The sequence below is a fragment of the Asterias rubens genome, chromosome 8, assembly GCF_902459465.1.
Source record: "Asterias rubens chromosome 8, eAstRub1.3, whole genome shotgun sequence".
NCBI lineage: Eukaryota > Metazoa > Echinodermata > Asteroidea > Forcipulatida > Asteriidae > Asterias > Asterias rubens.
Genome location: NC_047069.1, coordinates 1951718 through 1972423, shown reverse-complemented (window position 1 = coordinate 1972423; position 20706 = coordinate 1951718). Strand labels below are relative to the sequence as shown.

At 38.4% G+C, this 20706-nt stretch overlaps 1 protein-coding gene across 1 annotated transcript; it reads left to right on the top strand.

Annotated features, from left to right (window-relative positions):
* The first annotated feature begins 223 nt into the window (after positions 1 to 223).
* On the top strand, positions 224 to 15845 carry LOC117293630 (transmembrane protein 165-like). The gene is made up of 7 exons (XM_033776001.1): positions 224 to 309; positions 2553 to 3014; positions 3472 to 3742; positions 4667 to 4842; positions 10526 to 10708; positions 14535 to 14640; positions 15554 to 15845. The coding sequence occupies exons 2-7, from the start codon at positions 2784 to 2786 to the stop codon at positions 15619 to 15621; spliced, it is 1035 nt and encodes a 344-aa protein (XP_033631892.1). The 5' UTR covers positions 224 to 309; positions 2553 to 2783; the 3' UTR covers positions 15622 to 15845.
* Positions 15846 to 20706: the final 4861 nt, after the last annotated feature.

The window sequence follows — 20706 nt, the reverse complement described above, 5'->3', positions numbered from 1 at the left end:
AAAATTGACCTAGGTGACCCGATAAAACCATAGATTTCTACCGCCAGGCTGACAAAAAAAATTTATTTGAATAAAAAAGTTACTTGGTGCGACTTTTAGTATAGCGCCCTCAACATAAAAAAACGTGAACAAATATCGCGATCTGTTTTGAGTCAGATATCCAGACTCCTTCCACTAAGCTTTCCTGAAATTTTGATTTTGGGTACCTGTCTAAACCCCAACTCATCAATGATTTTTGAGATCCGCTTCGCTGGAACGACGACAGTTGACTGATTGGCCTCAAGATCTGTCTAAATAAAGAGTTTCTCGGTAAGATATTTTAGTTAGAATAAGTGTTTCAAGGTGAAAGATTTATGACCTATATTCACGTAGTCAAACCTTTAGAACGAATTCCACATTTGACTGCAAGTGGCACCTTTTTGGACGGCAAAGTCACACAGCCGGCCGGCGCGCAACAGTAAGTCACTGACCGATTCGGCATGGACAGCCACCCCAGCCAGCCAGAAGAACGCAACGAAGTCCACGCGTCACCCTTAGTCCCGTACCTTTGCGGAAAATTGTATACAAAATATGTTCATATTACTATACCTGTTAGTGATAAGCTGATAAAAATATTATTTCAAGAGCCTTGATTGAAAATTAACATACTGTCTACTGAGCATTAGTTGCGATTTACGTAACCCTCCTGCCGACGGCGTGCGGCTCGAGGATCGGTTGTCGGCCGTCGGCAGGATCGGTTACGTTATTGCAACTAACTGAGCATAACAACAAAGTTCATTGATTCTTTAATCAGCATAATGACATTTCTCAACATTTCTCCTGAAGACGAGCAGAGTGTACTGTTTCGAAACGTCAAGACCAAACCGGCTCTTTTCAGAGCCAACACTCCCTCAAAAGAGATTTTACACATGGTTGTACCCGCAAGTCTACTATTCATATTTTTATAGTTACTCTTATAATGACAAGAATTAGAACCAATTCTCAGTTTCATTATTGTTAAAAATGATTTGGGTCAATCAATTTGGAAGCAATGCACTGATTGCAAATCTTGGCTTAATGAATGCGCTATGCACACAACTAATGAGAATACAATCAACCAACATGTTTATCTTCATATTGCAATTTCAGATGATAATAATCTCCTTATCATATAAAAAGTCAACTGAAAAACTAACCACATTTTGAGTAAATATTTAATTTAAAGCCATTGGACCCTTTCGGTTCAGAAAAAAAAAGTTCACAGATTTACAAATAACTTACAGGGTTTACAGAATGGTGAAAGACTTCTCTTGAAATATTATTCCATGAAATGCTTTACTTTTTGAGAAAACAGCAAATCAATATAAATTCTCGTTAACGAGAATTACGGATTTATTTGAAACACATGTCATGACACGGCGAAACGCGCGGAAACAAGGGTGGGTTTTTCCGTTGTTTTCTCCCGACTCCGATGACCGATTGAGCCTAAATTTTCACAGGTTTGTTATTTGATATAGAAGTTGTGGTACACAAAGTGTGGGCCTTGGACAACACTGTTTACCGAAAGGGTCCAATGGCTTTAACAGGATCAGGAGAGTTTAAAGGGTTTTGATACCTTTTGTAGATCAAGTTTTTGGCCATGACATGAATCCCTACTCACTGTGAATGAAGATGTATTGTGATACTTTTTTCAAGGTTTCAAGGTTTAAAGATAAAGACAATTTACCCGTAGAAGTTTCAGATTCATTAGTCATTAACGTTTGGAGAAAAAAGAAAAAAAAAGTCACAGGGCAATGTTTTCAGGAGAGTTGCGTAAATATGTTATACAACTTTACAAGCTAAAATAGTTTTTGTCTAACTGAGACGAAAATTATTCCATGAAATTGTTTTACTCATTTCTTGAAAACTACAGCACCTCAACAAGTTGTATTTTTCTATATCATCATTATCTTCCAACCGTGTGAACTTTAATGAAGATCTGTGGGCGTTTGTGTTTTGTGTCAACTGTCTAAAAAAAGTACCCAAACCCTAGGGATGTTTGTGTTTTGTGTCCAATACAAAAATTATCAAAACCCTTTAAAGGGAAGGTACACGTTCGGTAATTACTCAAAACAACATTAAATTAAAAACTGACTTGGTGACGAGCATTGGAGAGCTGTTGGTAGTATAAAACATTGTGGGAAATGACTCCCACTGAAGTAACGTAGTTTTTGAGAAAGAGGTAATTTCTCACTAAAATAATAAAAGACTTCTAGCTAGAAGTCTTTTATTCCTGTCTGAAAAGCACACAAATTCGTCCGACAAGGGTGATTTTTCTTTCATCATTTTCTCGCAACTTCGATGACCAATTGAGCCCAAATTTTCACAGGCTTGTTATTTTATGCTTATGTTGGGATATACTGAGTGAGGACACTGGTCTTTGACAATTACCAAAGGTGTACACTGCCTTTAAATGTAAATCTGTGAACGTTTATGTTTTGTGTTGTACAAAAAGTATCCAAACCCTTAACACTCTGAACTGAACTCATCCCTAATGTTAACCAAGCAACTCTCATATCAATGATTTGTTTCAGAAAGTCAAAGAAGGAGAAGTGATCTGAAGCAATGGTCCATCAAACTGTAGACGTCATCAGTCAATCTCCAATCCCATGAAAACAAGACAAGCATACAGTATCTTGGGACTACAAACTATACAGCAGGTCTGCCAGACTCTACCCACTGAGTCTTCCAAGGTCTTGAAAACTTGTGAACAAAGTGGTGATCGGTACAATTTGTAAAGAGATTTATAGGGTTATCCATCCATCATGCAATTAACACTGAACATGCCTAGGAGTAATGCAATAGCAACTTCCTGTACATTGGTAGTTGTACTTTGTCTGCTCATTTGCAAAGTGCATGGTGATGTTGAACACAGAGAAGCTCATCATGTACAGAGGTTTGTTCTACAGCATAATGAGAAAGGAGCTGATTCAGGGAATAAGAAACCGGCTATTAGTGATAGTGATGAGGCTGTCAAGGCACCAGTTGATGAACAGGTATGTACAGATGATAATAATTTACAAGAAAAATAGTACTTATTTTACATAATAGATCGTTTTTATATATCTCTTTTCAAGCCCGAGGGGTGTCTCAAACCATCTCAGCTCCCAGGGGAGTGTACAGCCTGTGCGCAATGCGCTACTCGGCTAATCCAATCACAAGAACCATCTCTGCCCTCGCAGGTACCCATTTACCCCTGGGTGGAGAGAAGCAATTATAGTCAAGTGTCTTGCTCAGGGACACAAGTGTCACGACCGGGATTCGAAACCCACACTCTGCTGAACAGAAGCATCAGAGCTTGAGTTCGGTGTTCTTATCCACTCGGCCACGACACCCCAGATTCGTTCTTTTATGGAACACTCTTCAAAGTTAACACTATGAATGATTTAACTACTTATATGAGGACAATAAAAAGAGCCTGTCTACATTATTGTATCTGTGATTCTTTCCCAGAAAGAGCAACAACCTGTCATCGAAGAAGACAAACAGCAAGATGAAGTTAAACAACAACACAACGTTAACCAGATACCATTGGCTGAACCCATCGATGGTCAGGTCAACCTCGGCTTCGTCCATGCATTTGTTGCATCTCTATCAGTGATTATCGTCAGTGAGCTTGGGGACAAGACCTTCTTTATTGCTGCTATTATGGCTATGAGGCATGCACGTCTTACTGTGTTTGTTGGTGCCCTAGGAGCTCTGGCTGTCATGACCGTCTTATCTAGTAAGTCAGAACAGATTTTAAAATTTTGAAGTTTTCAGTTTTTGTTTAACCCCGACATCTATGGCCAAGTTTGCGCAAGGACTATCGTTTACCATAGTTTGACTAAGTGGTCTACGCTATTTGACTATTTGGAATCGGCCTACTGGGCATGGTCGTAGGCTGGTTACCAGTAGCCGGTTTCATAGCACAGTGTAGAGTGGACTAGTTATCAGAAAATGATAACATGCGTTAAGTTGCCGATCACTCTTACATTTCCCAGGCCATTGTGTCATATTTACTTTGTGAAGTGTCAAATTATGCAATACAGTTTGTTATTAGGTAATCGGAGCAGCCTGTAGTGTGCTTAATCAGCGCCTTCACAATACAAGCTTAGGAATAGTAAGATAAGTAGGTCTGTAAAGTTTGCTTAACTTGTTTGAGTGTGACAGCTGGATTATTAATAGAAGAGGGGACTAAAGAAAAAAACTAGGCACCAAAAAATGTACATTCATTAAATAAAAATTAAAGACTTAAATAAGGGAATAAAAGTGTGGCGATGAGTTCTTAAAAAGGCTGTTTAAAACTGGCATGGTCTTGGCCATTGGTTTTAAATGGCCATTTAAGAATGAGTCACTACTCTTTTAATCCCATTCTTCATAAATGTTAAAACTGTCAAAGGCAAAATAATTTCTAGACAATCTGTGACAATCTGTCTTTTTGCGAAGTTTGTAAATTTTGAAAATGTTTTTACAAGTGTTTGTATGCGTCAGGTTTTGTATATATGAGCTTGCGCATCAAACACCCAAAGCCAGCCGGTCTAAACAGCTTTAGCTGGGTCTTTATCAACCGTTTAAACACCTCCACGTGATACACTCTCCACCAATAGGAATACCAATACTGTCTTGGGTATTTATGAATATAACATTTAATGGATTTTATATGCAGCTCTTCTCGGCTATGCGACTACAGTTATCCCACGTTGGTTCACGTACTATGCGTCAACATTTCTATTTGCGCTCTTTGGTCTTCGGATGTTGCGTGAGGGATGGTACATGTCAGCTGATGAAGGACAAGAAGAATTGGAAGAGGTTCAAGCAGATCTTAAAAGAAGAGACGAAGAGGTACATAACAATTAACATAACATAAAAATTATAAAGAACTATTCCATCAAGATCATTGCTCACTTGAAAGCAATTAAGTCCTGTTTCAGACAGGGGCCAATTTCATAGAGCTGCTTAAGCAAAAAATTTGCTTAAGCACGAAAAATAGCTCGCTTATTTTACACATGTTACTGGCCGAAATTTCATGCCATATACATTGCTTATGACTAGTATTTAGCTGTTGTTTACTTAGCGTAACAATTGAGTGGAGTCTTGGCCGGTAATCTGATTTTACTAAGCAATGAATTTTTTGCTTAAGCAAAATTTTATGCTTAAGCAGCTCTATGAAATTGGGCCAAGGTGTGCCAGAGTCACGCTGAACCAAATAGATTAGGAGTGACTCTAGGTTGACCCAAATAAATTTTGTTTTCAGACAGGCAAATGTAATATTTACATTTACTGCAACAGTCGATCTTTGAACATAGCGTGTCCTGTTGCTCCTAATTGTTTCATGCATCAAATTGTTCATGTACTTCGTTCAGAATTTGGTTCGGTGCGACTTTTGAGCGCCTGTCTGAAATGGGTGTTAAATGTATGGTAAAAAGGTGAGTCTTTAGAACTTCACAAAATGGAGTAACGGATTCCTAAGGAAGATGTTTCAAATTATTGGCACAGCTACACTGAAAGCTTTTTGACATAGATTGCATGGGGAACATGTGCTATTCATGCATAATGTATTCGTTTCCAATTTTGTTATATTTTCTCTGATTTTTATAACACTTGTATTTCAAGCACAAAGTATAAACTTAATTTTAGTACATATTGGAATTATAAAGTACGTCATGTACATACATGTGCACAGTAGTTGAGAACGCACTGTAAGACTTGGAAATATTCATTTCATATTCTATTTTTGGATGATAACAAGAATGTGCATATGTCACTGTTTCCTTTTAGTTTTAGAGAAATCTATATTGTGGGTATGCCTTTGAAATCCATGCAGTGAAGATGGAATGAACTTTTGAAATTGAAAAATTGCAATGTCAAAATATGCAATCAGGTACAAATGAACAAAGCATTTAAAGCAACAATTTTAATTTTGGGAAATTATGAAAAACGAAATGATTTTTTCTTAATGAAAAATTTGTTATTCCAGAATATGCAATAAGGTTACAAATGTACAAAGCATTACATGTTTTGGGAAATAAAAACTTTTTGGGAAGTGAAAAAAAGGGAATGAACTTTTGCAAAATTCAAATTTATCGGAAATGAAAAAAGGAATAAACTTTTTTTTTAATGAATAAGTTTTAATCTCAAAATATGTGATCAGGTTACAAATGTTCAAAGCATTACGTGTCCAAAAATCAATTTTACGCTCAGATAATATTGTCCGACCAGTATACAGTTTCAATGATGGAGGAGGCCTTACGTACAGACCAGTTATTGGTACTTGATGATTGTTGTAGTTTTCTGTGGACAGTAGTATTTTATTGCTTTTACAGAAACTCGAAAATGGAAGCGTTGAGTCAGATTCACAGAGTGATGTGAGTAAATCAAAAGAGTGCATCTCAATTTAAAAATGCACATGTCATGTACATGTGATTAGTTCAGTTCATTCAAGAAGCTATCCCACATGTACAGTGCATACATGAACTTTACTGTAACGCATACATGTAGGTATGCATGTGTAGCAACATGTTCTCCACCAATCCACAGCAGTAAGCATCAACCATATCCCAACCTCGCTACTATGGGCAGCGCGCCGTATCACCCACTAGCTCTGCGTAGGTCTCTGATCTGTGTCTTTGATTGGCTATCATATACGCGCAAATGATGAAATGCCATGCGTCTTCAAAAAGCTCTATAAGCCGAAACGCGTGCGTATAAAGATGTACGTATTCACTATTTTTGACACGCAACACTGACCGCCGGACTGAGTTTATGACTTCCCACACTAACGCCCCTGGAACATATCAACCACAGGACTAATTGTAATAGTCCAATATATTTGGATGTTTTAAAGTCACACTTCCAGGGGTTATGACCAAGCAAGGCATGCCGGGAAAAAATGGCGCGGCGAGATCGATCACCCCTGGGAACGAGGTTGACCATATCCATATCTAGGCCTAATCACATCCCAATTCATATTACCATGCAATCTGAAACATGAATCTTAGCATTGAGTAGTCTTGGTGCAAGACGTTCTTGTTGAGTTGGTCAACTTCAAAGGTAATACCATAGGCCCCATACACTCAACGCTACACACGCCACGACTATTCCACTGATAGAGGGTGTTTCTGTAAGCTGCGATCCCGCCAGCAAGATTGTGGTGTGGTGTGGTGATCTGGAAGTTTTCCAACAGCGCCCGCTATCGTTCTATAGTAATGTGCGCACGGCTTGGAGAAGTGGAGCAGAGGATCGCGATAGTTGATCTTGATAATGAGTAACAACATCGTGCACCAAGACTAAGCATTGAAACAAAGCAGAACACATACGCATACCAGAACACATACTTGGACTTTAGAGAGAGTTCGTGTGCGACTCAGTCCATATTCATAGTGGCTTTGAAATGCTGTATTTTATTGTAAACATTACACAACATTTGTGATGTAAAATCACATTTCAGTGTTCTGCGCTTTTAAATGAGAGCAATTTATACACTCATAAATCATATACGTTGCAATTAAAGCCCACCCCAAAAAACATTTGAATAAAGGAATAAAAAACACTAGTAGAATATAAACACAGATAAAAATATATCAACAAATAAGTAAAAAAAAAAAAAAGGGAGTTTTGCAGAACAGCAAAAGTGAGTACAGTAATGATAGCTTAGACATGTTAGAAGGGGTGTGTCTTGAACTTCGCTCTTGAAGGGGTACATCAATTTCCCTCTGATAAGGGGCACTTCTATTATGGGGGAATATGTAGGTTTGTATTGGAACCTTGCTGGGGGCACCACAGCAAAAGCACAGGGCACCCTAGCCTTTTGTCAAGGCCTTCGTGACCTGGACAGCTTTGTAGAGCCGCGGTTGGTCCCAAGCGACTGGAACGGGAGACCACACATGCCAGGTGGCGAAGCCACGAGGGCCTTTTCCAACTTGTTTACGGTTTCTAATGTGTTTCTTTATCGACTTTTGCTGAAGGGACGGGGGTCAGTGGGTCAGCATACATTAATGCACGATTCATACTCTATAAATAATTCATCAATAAAACCGCAAACAAGTTGGAAAAGGCCCTTGTGGCTTCGCCACTTGCGTGTGCGGTCTCTCGTTCCAGGCGCATGAAAAAGGCTAAGGGCACCCTGGCAATTGCTGATGGTGCCGTGGGTGTTTTTCAAGGCTGGAGTATAGTTATTTTATGGAGGTCAATTTGGGGTTATTATCCACTGTAGTTCCATTTCATAACCCCCTATGTATTCATATCATGTTACTGTTATCTCATCTATTTGTATTTGAGATAGATTCTGACAGACAATGTTTATACTATCTTACTCTGCCATGTGCACAGTTCAAAGTGTGGTCAGCAGGGATCTCATTGAAGTGATTTGTATACCAAAGACTCCAGTGTACTTTCATAATATGTGTATTTGCTTGCAAATATGCAGTAGACTCGTGAAATTAGAATTTGATCTGTTTGTTATACGTCAAGTTAGGTTCTTCTTCTTCTTTGTTTGAAGGATGGCATGTGTGGAGACATACATGTACTAAAGCCCAGTTCATCATACTTCCTGAGAATGCGAATGTTACGCAAATTTTTACGTCACCTGGCTATTTTCGCAGCGAATGTTTTGTAGGAGTTGAGTACATTTCAACTGATTTTTGCGAGTTATTGGCTGCGAATTTGTGGCGTCAAAGTTCGTATTGCATTCACATTCACATGAAGTATGAACTGGGCCTACACATTTAAATCTTAACTGAACACCAAATGAAGGATTTGCGAATTCAGAGAATATTTGAAGATACCAATGGTTTATAAAAGCCCAGTTAACACTATTAAAACTCTGTTCCCCGGGGGCAACCCAAGGGAATAACCCCTTTCACACTTTGACCGCTTTAACCCTGATCTGCCCCGGCAAATGGGCATACCCCGGGGAATAGCAACCTCTGTACTGGAGTAGGGTATTCTTAAAATGTGCAGCTGGAACCCCATGGAATAGGGACAGTGTGAAAGTGCGCCGGGAAAACCTTGGGGTAAAAACTCCTTGGGCCTCTCCAGGACTGTAGTCCACGAAAGTGTGAAATATGCCTTACAAGTTACAGTTATTCCTTACGTGGCTTATGAAAAGTATAGTTAATTAGTTAATTCTTTCATGGCTTGTGTGTATTTAGTTACTTATGTATTACATGGCTGATTACTAGTATACACATATTGACTGGCAGCGAGGTAACTAGTATACGTCTATTCCCACGAGGGACTTTGAGTGACATAGGCCCCTCTTCTGGTCACTCACAGACCCGAGGGGGAATAGACGTACACTAGTTACCGAATTATGCCAGTCAATATGTGTTTTATAACACAGCTTGGTTTTAAATGTCAAATAAGAACAGAAAAAGGAGTTTTGTAGTTGTTGTTCACGGTTCAAGTCAAGAGAGGGCGCTGTTACCGCGGGCACTATTTGCAAAGACTAGTGCCCCCTCTGACCGTGTTTCAGCCAACCAGAATACAGAACAAGCAAGAGGTGTGTTTTAATTAATACTACTTACATGGTTTGTGTACATGGCTTACATTTGATATTTCTACATCATCTTCTTGTTGTGATATCACACGCCTGCATTCTCGTCTGTCATGAATAAATAAACTTGAAACATACCTGAACAAAATTTGTTAGGCCTACACATTCATAAATACCTCAGACTGTTTCACCTATTGGTGGAGAGCGCGTCACGTGGGGGTGTATAAACCTTTGATAATGACCAGTGTTTATAACCAGTGTTTTACAAAAGTTACAGTATAGACGGAACAAAACGTCTTGACTTGAGAACATAGTTACAACGTAATTAGAAGTTGTCCAAGCCAAGACCAAGTTTTACAACACTGATTCACATGAATGGTACAGGAACACCATAACATCATGCATTTAAACACATTAATACAGGTGCACACACATGTACATACATCATATTTCAATCTAGGGCCAAATTTCATAAATAACCATCCACAGACAAGCAATAAATCGAGCATTGATCATTCCTCATGATAAAGCCAATCAACTTAAACAGAAACTAAATAGATTATTGAATATGTACCCGAGGTTTGAGTCGAGTGTCCAATTTCAATGCTCTGCTTACTGCTGGATTCTATGCTTAATTCCCTGCTTACATGCAAGGGCTGAATTTCTGCGCCAGCTGTGTAAGCGTAGAATGCCTAGTAACATAGAGTACGCAGCTCACAGGCGAAAATTCCCAGCTAGCCCGTGAAAAGCGCTTGACATAAGCGTGGAATTCTCTGCTTTCGCAAGTGCCAATTCTTTGCTTATAAAGCATGGTAAGCAGAGCCATGAAATAAGCCCCAGGTTAAAAAAAAAATCAAAATGCTCATCTTGAAACCTCAAAACATTTAAAGAAATACTTTGTAATGAAATCAGAAGCAAGGAATCAGTGGGCCTGTTAGAAGAATTTTTTTTGCTTACTGTACCAGCTCTCTCTTGTTTCTTTTTTGTTACATTTCTTCTTTCCTTTATTTTGGTATCATTTAACTCTTCCAGATGGAAAAGGCTGCCATGGCAACAGTAACACAAGACCCAGAATCGGGTATCGTTAGAGGAGGCAAACAGCGGAAAATATTTGGTATATTTTCACCGATATTTCTCCAAGCTTTCAGCTTGACGTTTTTGGCGGAGTGGGGAGATCGATCACAGATAACTACAATCATTCTAGCAGCAAGAGAGGTATGGTTACAATTGTTATTTGAGACTAAAGACTGTGGAAGTGTCGCAGCCGAGCGGATAAGCGCACCAAATTCAAACTCTGTTGTTTCTGATCAGTAGAGTGTGGGTTTGAATCCCCAGCCGTGACACTTGTGTCCTTAAGCAATACACTTAACCATTGCTATTTCCTTTGGATGGGACATAAATCCATTGGTCCCGTGTGTTTGTAACGCATGTAAGAGAACCCAGTGCACTAATCGAAAAGAGAAGGGGTTCGCCCGGTGTTCCTGGCTGTGGCTGCTGTATGCCCCGTACATGTAGCACCATGTAAACCCTTATAAGGTGCTTCATAATTTGGTCTCAGAATTCATCACTGCAATAACCTATCTTTCTGTAACTTTGTATATATATATACTCGGCTCCTTGAGTACCTTGTCTGGTAGATACTTGTGCTTTATAAGACTTCAATATTATTAAAGCCTGGTTCATACATCCTGTGAATGCGAAGCAAACTTTGTTTTTCTCAGCCCCATTTTCACACGAAATATTTCGCTGGAGTTTCAACTGATGCAAATTATTCGTTGCCAATTTGTGACATCAAAATTTGCTTCGCTTTTGTATTCGCAAGAAGCATGAACCAGGCTTAAAGGCAGTGGACACTATTAGTAATTACTCAAAATAATTATTGGCATAAAACCTTTCTTGGTAACGAGTAATGGGGAGAGGTTGATGATATAAAACATTATGAGAAACAGCTCCCTCTGAAGTGCCATAGTTTTCGAGAAAGAAGTAATTTTCCACGAATTTGATTTCAAGACCTTAGATTTTAATAGAACTTGAGGTCTAGAAATCAACCATCTAAACGCACTCAACTTCATGCGACAAGGGTTGTTTTTCTTTCATTATTATCTCGCAACTTCGATGATCGATTGAGCTCAAATTTTGACAGGTTTGTTATTTTATGTATACTTTGAGATACACCAACTGTGAAGGCTAGTTTTTGACAATTACCAACAGTGTCCAGTGCCTTTAAGTCAGCTTAGACTAGAACAATTTGATTGAAACACTGCCACAGTTGTGTGCTTTCAGATGCTTGAATTAGAGACCGCAGCTCAGGTCTAGAAATCAATTCAAATATTTTATGGTGAGAAATCACTTGGATGTATTTCTCAAAAACTACGTTACTTCAGAGGGAGCCGTTTCTCGCAATGTTTTATACTATCAACAGCTCTCCATTGCTTGTACAATTTTATGCTTACAGTTATTTGGAGTGTTTACCAATAGTGCACAGTGCTTTTAAGCACAAAGGCCTCTTAATCAAATGTGCCTTCGTCTGCCAAAATAACACGAGTCAATGACCTGAAACATTGATTACCAATAGTCCATAAAATGTCAATGTCCTTATAATGAGATTAAATCTTGTCGAACTTTGCTTTTTGTACTTGACAAACATCTTGGAGCAAACTTACACGAATGGATGACCTGTAGTACAATGAACTTGTCCACATAAAATGATATAAAAATGCACAATAGTTGTTTGGAATGCTGAAATGAACCTGCTGTTGCACAAAGTCTGATGTTCGCATTCCTAAACAAGCTTGAAGGTCTGTTTGAAAGACAAATTGATGATGATCTCGGAATAGAAGTTGACATAAAAATTAGGAAAATATATGATTAGTTTAATAAAACAATATTGCAAAAGTTGTTTTATTGTTAGTTAAAGGTATGTTAGGGTGATGATCTTTCAATTTAACCGATACAAAGTTTAAAATTTAGTTGAGTTTTAAAAACCTTAAACTTATTAACTTCAGGAGGTATTTTTGGCAGGACAATTTTAAATCATGTTGCGCATGGCTTAATCGGAGGTTGCGCAACACCTTGCCTGTAAACATGTTTTTGTCGCACAGCTATGTCAAACCTGAATAGTACACACATGCCCTATCCGAAGGACACAGCAATAATGGTTATGTGTCTTGCTAAACGACACAGGTGTCACGACAATCTAACCCACACTCTGCTGAAAAGAAACACCAGAGCTTGAGTCAGGTGCTCTTATCCCCAGCAATGGCCACGACTTTCTTAATTTTAAAAATTTTACAAGCATTGATTTTAAGTGTTTTGTGTGTATGCTACATGTGCCTTTTCGAGATATATGTAGGACCTTGCCCAACCGTGTAGACATTGCAACTAGGCATTGTTCTTTTGGGCTATTGTAGTCCACAGGTTGCTACTGCTGTAATTTATGTCAATACACTTTAGATAATTTGAAAACTTGGCTGGCCGTTTTAGACATGCTTCTCAATGGTTGCCCCAATCATCAGATCATATTACTACAGCATCAAGATAAGCACAGACAGAATGATAATACTGTTTGGTCTCTTAGTTTTTCTGAATACAATAGATTTCAATGAAATCAAACGTATGGTACCAGTGAAAATTTGAGCTCAATTGGTCGTCGAAGTTGCAAGATAACAATGAAAGGAAAAACACACATGTCACACGAAGTTGTGCGCTTTCGGATGCTTGATTTCGTGACCTCAAATTCTAAATTCTAAATCTCAAAATCAAATTCATGGAAAATTACTTCTTTCTCGAAAACTACATTACTTCAGAGGGAGCTGTTTCGCACAATGTTTTTAACTACCAACAGCTCTCTATTGCTTGTTACCAAGTAAGTTTTTATGTAAAAAAAAATATTTGGAGTAATTACCAATAGTGTCCACTGCCTTTAACGGGCGTTTTGTCACTTTTGCTGCGCCGTCATGGCCGTAGTTTTAAGTTACTTTAGAGGTGGATTATAACGGCTCCTTTAAAGGTCTTATTGTCTGTGATGGATAAGATGCCTGTGATGGATAAGATGCCTGTGATGGATAAGATGCCTGTGATGGATAAGATGCCTGTGATGGATAAGATGCCTGTGATGGATAAGATGCCTGTGATGGATAAGATGCCTGTGATGGATAAGATGCCTGTGATGGATAAGATGCCTGTGATGGTTCCCGTATTTAATCAATGTTTTGGGTATGACTGGTTATACCCCTTGAAGTGATTGTTTGGTATAATGGCATCACAGATGCATTTAAATTTAGCTTCAAGGAAAGTTGTCAACTCATCAACAAATAAATCCTCAACTTAACACGTTTTTGTTGATAAGGGCACAATGATCAAAGGGTAATTGCAGGTTATTCAACTTGATGAGTATTTGCACAAGCTATTATGTCATTCACGGAGTTTACTGGATCTAGATAAGTGATCATAGTCTGGCTTTTTGAGTGCAAGTCTTTACATGCTTGATTACTAAAAACCAATAGTGAAAAGTATTGCTTAAACAAAAACAGGTTACCAATAAGTTAACATTGTTGTAACTGGTGCCCCACTAAATTTTTGCTTAGCAAGCAAATTTGTCAAGCAGTATTTTCTGCTTTACAACAGCTTTATGAAATTAGGCCCTGTTTGAATTTCCTACATGTACCTCGTCCTGATCTAAACATTTCTTTTCATAATCCCTTTACAGCTTTCTTCAGAACAATGGTAACAATGCAATTTTGTTTTTGACGGATACAATCAAATTTATATCAGTGAAGTGTATTTCAGACCTGTATGCTTCATTGTTGAAATGGCAAGGGCACCAAGGCATTTTCTCCTTGGTTAAGGGCACCGAATGAGGACATTGTAGGTTTCTACTGTAGCATTTCAAGGGCTCCAAGGCATTGACCACCAGGGGGCATGGAGGCAGTCTTTGTTGCCTCCGCCTGGTATTTTTATCCCCAGTTTGTGTATTTTGTTGCATACAATTGTTATCAAAAATTGACAGAGAGTTTCATATTGTTCCTTTTGACCCTTTAAGGATGTGTTTGGTGTTTCAATTGGAGGTATACTGGGTCATGCATTATGCACAGCACTAGCAGTAATAGGTGGAAGGATGATAGCTCAACGAATATCAGCAAGAACTGGTGAGATTTTACACTCTACCCCTTTTCACATTACTCTAATCCCTGGGGTTGCCCCTGGGGGAAATAACGGCCGGCCTTTTCAAACTATGGTCGCTTTCCCTTGGTCTGCCCCCGGTCTACCCCAGCAAATGGCCATATTCCACAGAATAGCGCTGGGGTAACCGTAGGGTAAAAAAAAGCACTGGGCCTCCTCCTGGCTCTCGGGGGTATAAGAGATACAGTGTGAAATGGGCTTATGGTCGCTGTACCCATGGTCTGCCCCCAGTCTACCCCGGCGAATGGGCACACCTTGGGGAATAGACTGGGACCCCAAGACTAGGGGCAATAGAGGCCATGCCCTCCGTTGCCTCCATGCTGACCATTACAATTAGTACTTACCCATTTCTTTGTTTACTAATATAGTTTGGGTATAGTTCTGGATTATAGACTACACTTACCTAAACTCCCTGCAGCCGATTTCAATGCTAGGATTAATCCTATCTCGAGTTAGGCGAGTAACCCGTCCTAACTTAAGACGGGTTCAATGCGTCCTAACGACTTCAGATACGGAACTGGACTCGTCCTAAGTCATAAGATTAATCCTAAATTAGGAAGAATTTGGTGAAATCGACGGCTGGTTCCTTTTTCAGGAAATAATTTTTGGCTTAGCTATGCCTTCCAATTACAACAAATAATGTATATTCATTTTGTTTTTACCCATATACACTGATGTGTGTTAGCACTGTTTACTCAGTACTTACCCAAGCTCTGTGGAAAAAAAAACCCAGGCATATTACTCGGGTGGGATTCGAACCCACGACAAATAATGTGTCTCCCAGACAGAGACTCTAAACCTGTCCAAACTGGATGGTGTTTTTATCTCTGGGATAGCATTTAAAACTAACTTTGATTTCCTTGTTATTCTCTTCTGCAGTTACTCTTGTTGGAGGTGTGGTCTTCTTGGTTTTTGCCCTGTCAGCGTTATTTGTCAGTCACGATTAAAGGTCTTCAACGAATCTTCTACAGGATGTTAGTAGTGTGTGTAGCCAAAAGCCTCGTCCGCATTGGACTTAAAATGGTTAACTTACTTCCGCAAAGTCCAAGCGCGAACAGCTGGTAACTTTACCTGGATGGTAATTTACTGTCACAGCGCTGTTAAAGACACTGGACACCTTTAGTAAATGTCAAAGACCAGTCTTCTCACTTGGTGTATCTCAACATATGCATAAGATAACAAACCTGTGAAAATTTGGGCTTGATTGGTCGTCGAAGTTGCGAGATAATAATGAAAGAAAAAAACACCTTTCAGATGCTTGATTTCGAGACCTCAAGTTCTATATCTGAGGTCTCGAAATCAAATTCACGGAAAATTACTTCTTTCTCAAAAACTACTCCACTTTACTCATTACTAAGAAAGGTTTTATGCTAATAATTATTTTGAGCAATTACCAATAGTGTCCACTGCCTTTAACTTAACGATGTTAACTTAACAGGGACAAGAAGTCCAATGCGAACGACCCACTCCAGTATTATAACAATACTGTCACGTGGTGTCCGTTATCTGATCATGAATATGGTGACATAGCCTGTGACCTACATTAGTTTTTCAAACTAAGCGATGTCCCTGGTAAGTTACAGACACAATTTCATCCAAGTGTGGACAGCTGTTAACTTATAACTTACTGGGCCGGTAAGTAACCAGACCCAAAAGTCTAATGCGAACGCGGCTTAAAGGCAATGGACACTATTGGTAATTACTCAAAATAATTATTAGCACAAAACCTCACTTGGTGACTAGTAATGGGGAGAGGTTGGTAGGATAAAACATTGTGAGAAACAGCTCCCACTGAAGTGGAGTAGTTTTCAAAAAAAGAAGTAATTTTCCACGAATTTGATTTCGAGACCTCAGATTTAGAACTTGAGGTCTCGAAGTCAAGCATCTGAAAGCACACAACTCCGTGTGACAAGGGTGTTTTTTCTTTTGTTATTATCTCGCAACTTCGACGACCGATTGAGCTCAAATTTTCACAGGTTTGTTGTTTTATGCATATCTTGAGATACACCAAGTGAGAAGACTGGACTTTGACAATAACCAATAGTGTCCACTGTCTTCAATCTACTAAAAGACTGTTTTATAAGAGAGTGGTGTACATAGAGTCTGGCCTGAATTATCACAAGTAGTATAATGAAAAGTGGCATTGTTTTTGACAGTAAATAACTGTATATACACATCCTTGTGAATATGACTACAGGTTATCGAAACAAGTATGCAGGGCCCAACTTCATGGCTCTGCTTACCGCCGAATTCTGCGCTTACAATCATAAATCCCCGCTAACGTGCCAGCGCCGAATTTCTGCGCTAGCCTTGTAAGCGTAGAATGCCTAGTAACGTGGAGTACGCACGCGCAGAAGCCAAAATTCGCCTCTAACCCGTGAAATAGGCTTGCCGTAAGCACAGAATTCCCTGCTTCCGTAAGCGCCGATTCTGTGCTTACGGTAAGCAGAGCCATGAAATTGGGCCCAGTTCTTTTCATATTAGCTGTTTTGTCAGAATCATGTACATGTAGCTAAGCAGATTTTGTATGGCTTAACAAGTCTGCAAAACGTCAAACTACTTTGTGAAATTTATTCTCTTTCTCACATCGAAATAACAATAAGAGATTTAGTCAGATTTTTGGCTGATTTATCCCAAAAATTTTGATTTAAATTATAAAATTATATTTTTTATAGATTCAAGAAAGTTGCATAAATGCAGTTATTGGATTCACGTGAAAAAAATCTGCCAGTGATAAGCGGTATAAAATCAAAAACTTGTCATAAAATATTCGGGATCCCTCGACATTATCTCTCGTCCACGTACAAACATTTTTGCATTGTGCATCTTATTATGTGAATGTTTTTGTACCAAAATTGTCAAAATTGTTGAAGAAAAATGATTTAAAAAAATTCTGCAAAAAAATTGGGCCAAGCAACATAAATAGAGAGAGATCCCTTTAATAAAATTCTTCCAAACAAATCTGAATCGTTGCCTATAAGTTTGTTTTTCAGGATAAATAACATCTGGTTCACATTTTGATGACCCATACCAGACGCAAGTTTCGTACCTAACATTCACTTATTAAAGGCAATGGACACTATTGGTAATTCCTCAAAATAATTATTAGCATAAAACCTTTCTTGGTGACGAGTAATTGGGAGAAGTTGATGGTATAAAACATTGTGAGAAACGGCTCCCTCTGAAGTGCCATAGTTTTCGAGAAAGAAGTAATTTTCCACAAATTTGATTTCGAGACCTCAGATTTAGAATTTGAGGTCTCTAAATCAACCATCTAAATGCACACAACTTCGTGTGACAAGGGTGTTTTTCCTTTCATTATTATCTCGCAACTTCGACGACCGATTGAGCTCGAATTTTCACAGGTTTGTTATTTTATGCATATGTTGAGATACACCAACTGTGAGGGCTAGTCTTTGACAATTACCAATATTGTTCAGAGAGAAATTCCTAGAAAAGGTCATCATAAACAATTTGTGACATGACTGCATATTGTTCTTTGTTTATTTTTATTGTTTGGAACCTACTTTTTAAAACATTACTAAGCATCAGGCCTGACACTTCAAAGAGGCACAGATTGCCTCCATGCCCCCCGGTCATTGCCTTGGTGCCCAGTAGAAATTATCCAGTAGAAATGTACAATTTCCTCATAGGGTGCCCTCAAGGAGAAAATGCCTTGGTGCCATTGCCCTATCAAGAATTAAGCATACAGGCCTGAAGCATTACTGGACAGTAAATCTTTAACAAATGTCAAAGAGGCACCAAAGGTGATTGACTCTATGCCCCCTGTTCATTGCCTTGATGCCCTGTAGAAATGCTTCCAAAGAAATTTACAATTTCCTCATTTCTTCAAAAATGAAGCATACAGGCCTGAAGCATTACTGGACAGTAAAATATATTTTTGACAACCGTCCATACTTCCATCACTTTTTAAGATCCATCATCTAAAAACCAGGCCAAACTGATCACAAATACTGAGTTGCAGTTCAATCATGACAGCACAAGCAGTCTTGAAAACATAAAAAAGGAACGGGGGAAAACAAAAGTTTTATTCTGGTCAAGGTTGCCAAAGTATTCGTAATCTAATAAGTTTTGCATAATTTTAAAGGCAGTGGACACTATTGGTCATTGTCAAAGACTAGCCTTCACAGTTGGCGTATCTCAACATTTGCATAAAATAACTAACCTGTGAAAATTTGAGCTCAATCGGTCATCAAAGTTGCGAGATAATAATAAAAGAAAAAAACACCCTTGTCACACGAAGTTGTGTGCGTTTAGATGGTTGATTTCTCCAAAACTATGGCACTTCAGAGGGAGGCGTTTCTCACAATGTTTTATACCATCAACCTCTCCCATTACTCGTCACTAATAAAGGTTTTATGCTAATTATTATTTTGAGTAATTACCAATAGTGTCCAGTGCCTTTAAAGCTTCCCCGGGCCTGATACTTCAAAGAGGCAATGAAGGCGATTGCAAAACGAAGCACACATGCCCGAAGTAAAATATATTTTTGACAAACGTCCTTAGAAACTCTCATCACTTTTTAAGATCCGTCATCTTAAAACCAGGCCAAACCGACCCCAAATACCGAGTACAGTCAAATCAGTCTTGATAACAACACAAAGGAACAGCAAAAAAACAAAAACAAACTTGATTCTGGTGAAGGTTGCCAAAACATTGGTAATCTAATAAGTTTTGAGTAATTTTAAAGTAACATGTTGTTAAGTAAGTTCAACTTCAGTATGCAATGTCAATATATCCCATTCCAGGTTTTGTTTCTGTTTAAAACGGAAAGCAGGAATGTGAATATAATACTATAAAGCTGATACACGCACATAACCTACACTCTTATTAAGTACACTATTATATAGAAAAGTTTGCGGTAACACCATGTAATAACAATCTCTCAATGAGTTGGGGTGGTTCTGAAAAGAACCGTTGGATTAACTCGACGTTTCGATCAGTATGCTCTGATCGTCTTCTGGAGAAACGTCGAGTTAAACCAACGGTTCTTTTCAGAACCACCCCAACTCATTTAGAGATTGTTATTACATGGTGTTACCGCAAACTTTTCTATATCTTACTTCCACCATGCAAAGTTTCAAATCCTACTTAAGTACACTATTCTTTTTTTTCTGACGCTGCCATTTCATTTACATTTATCTGTTATTAATCAATATCTTAATTGTTTTCATTTTGCAATCACACTGCAAATACCAGGGGCTGTTTAAACTCCATTAAACTAAAAATTATTGGAAATTAGTTTTTGGTTTATTTGTAAAAGTGTTTCCTTGAGGTTACAAGTATACTGTATAAATTTTGTTTAAAGAACAAGAAATTGATTTTCATGAAATGACAATAAAAAGTGTGTATCTTTTGTCAATGGCTGGGTTTTTTTTCTCTGATGCAACGAATGTCTCTTTATATGATTTGAGGCATTGCACGGTGAGGTATCAATATATATTTGGTTTGTGGGAACACCAAGTGTGTATCTACTTGCCAGGTAGAGAGGTGTCCCGGAAACCTAATCAATCTACTCCGCGGTAGTTGAATATATAGCAAGATAGCAAGAACATAATCTACCTGGCAAGTAGACACACACATGGTGTTACCGCAAACCAAATATATATTGAATGTCTCTTTGTTCTGAAGTTATAGGGGTGTTTTGTGATGCTTTATCTTTCACAAAGTAAAGTTGTTTTATCAGTTAAAAGGTTTGAACTAATGTAAGTGTTGCAGATATGATCTGTGGTCATGAAATATGCATGCTTTTTACCTAATTTATTAAGCAAATAGGAGAGGTTGCCAAGTAAGAAAAAGTGAGCATGTTGAGAGATGGGAAAGTTAAGTATGTTAGATTGTGTACAGTTATTCTTTAAAGACAAGAGGGGCCTCCAAAAGGCCTGTGTAAAAAATGTTTACAATATTTCACCTTATCAAGTACAGATTATGTTCTGATGTGTCATTTTCCAAAATCTTTCAAGTTAAGATACTATGTACATTGTACGTATCTAAAACAAAACCAAGGGTTA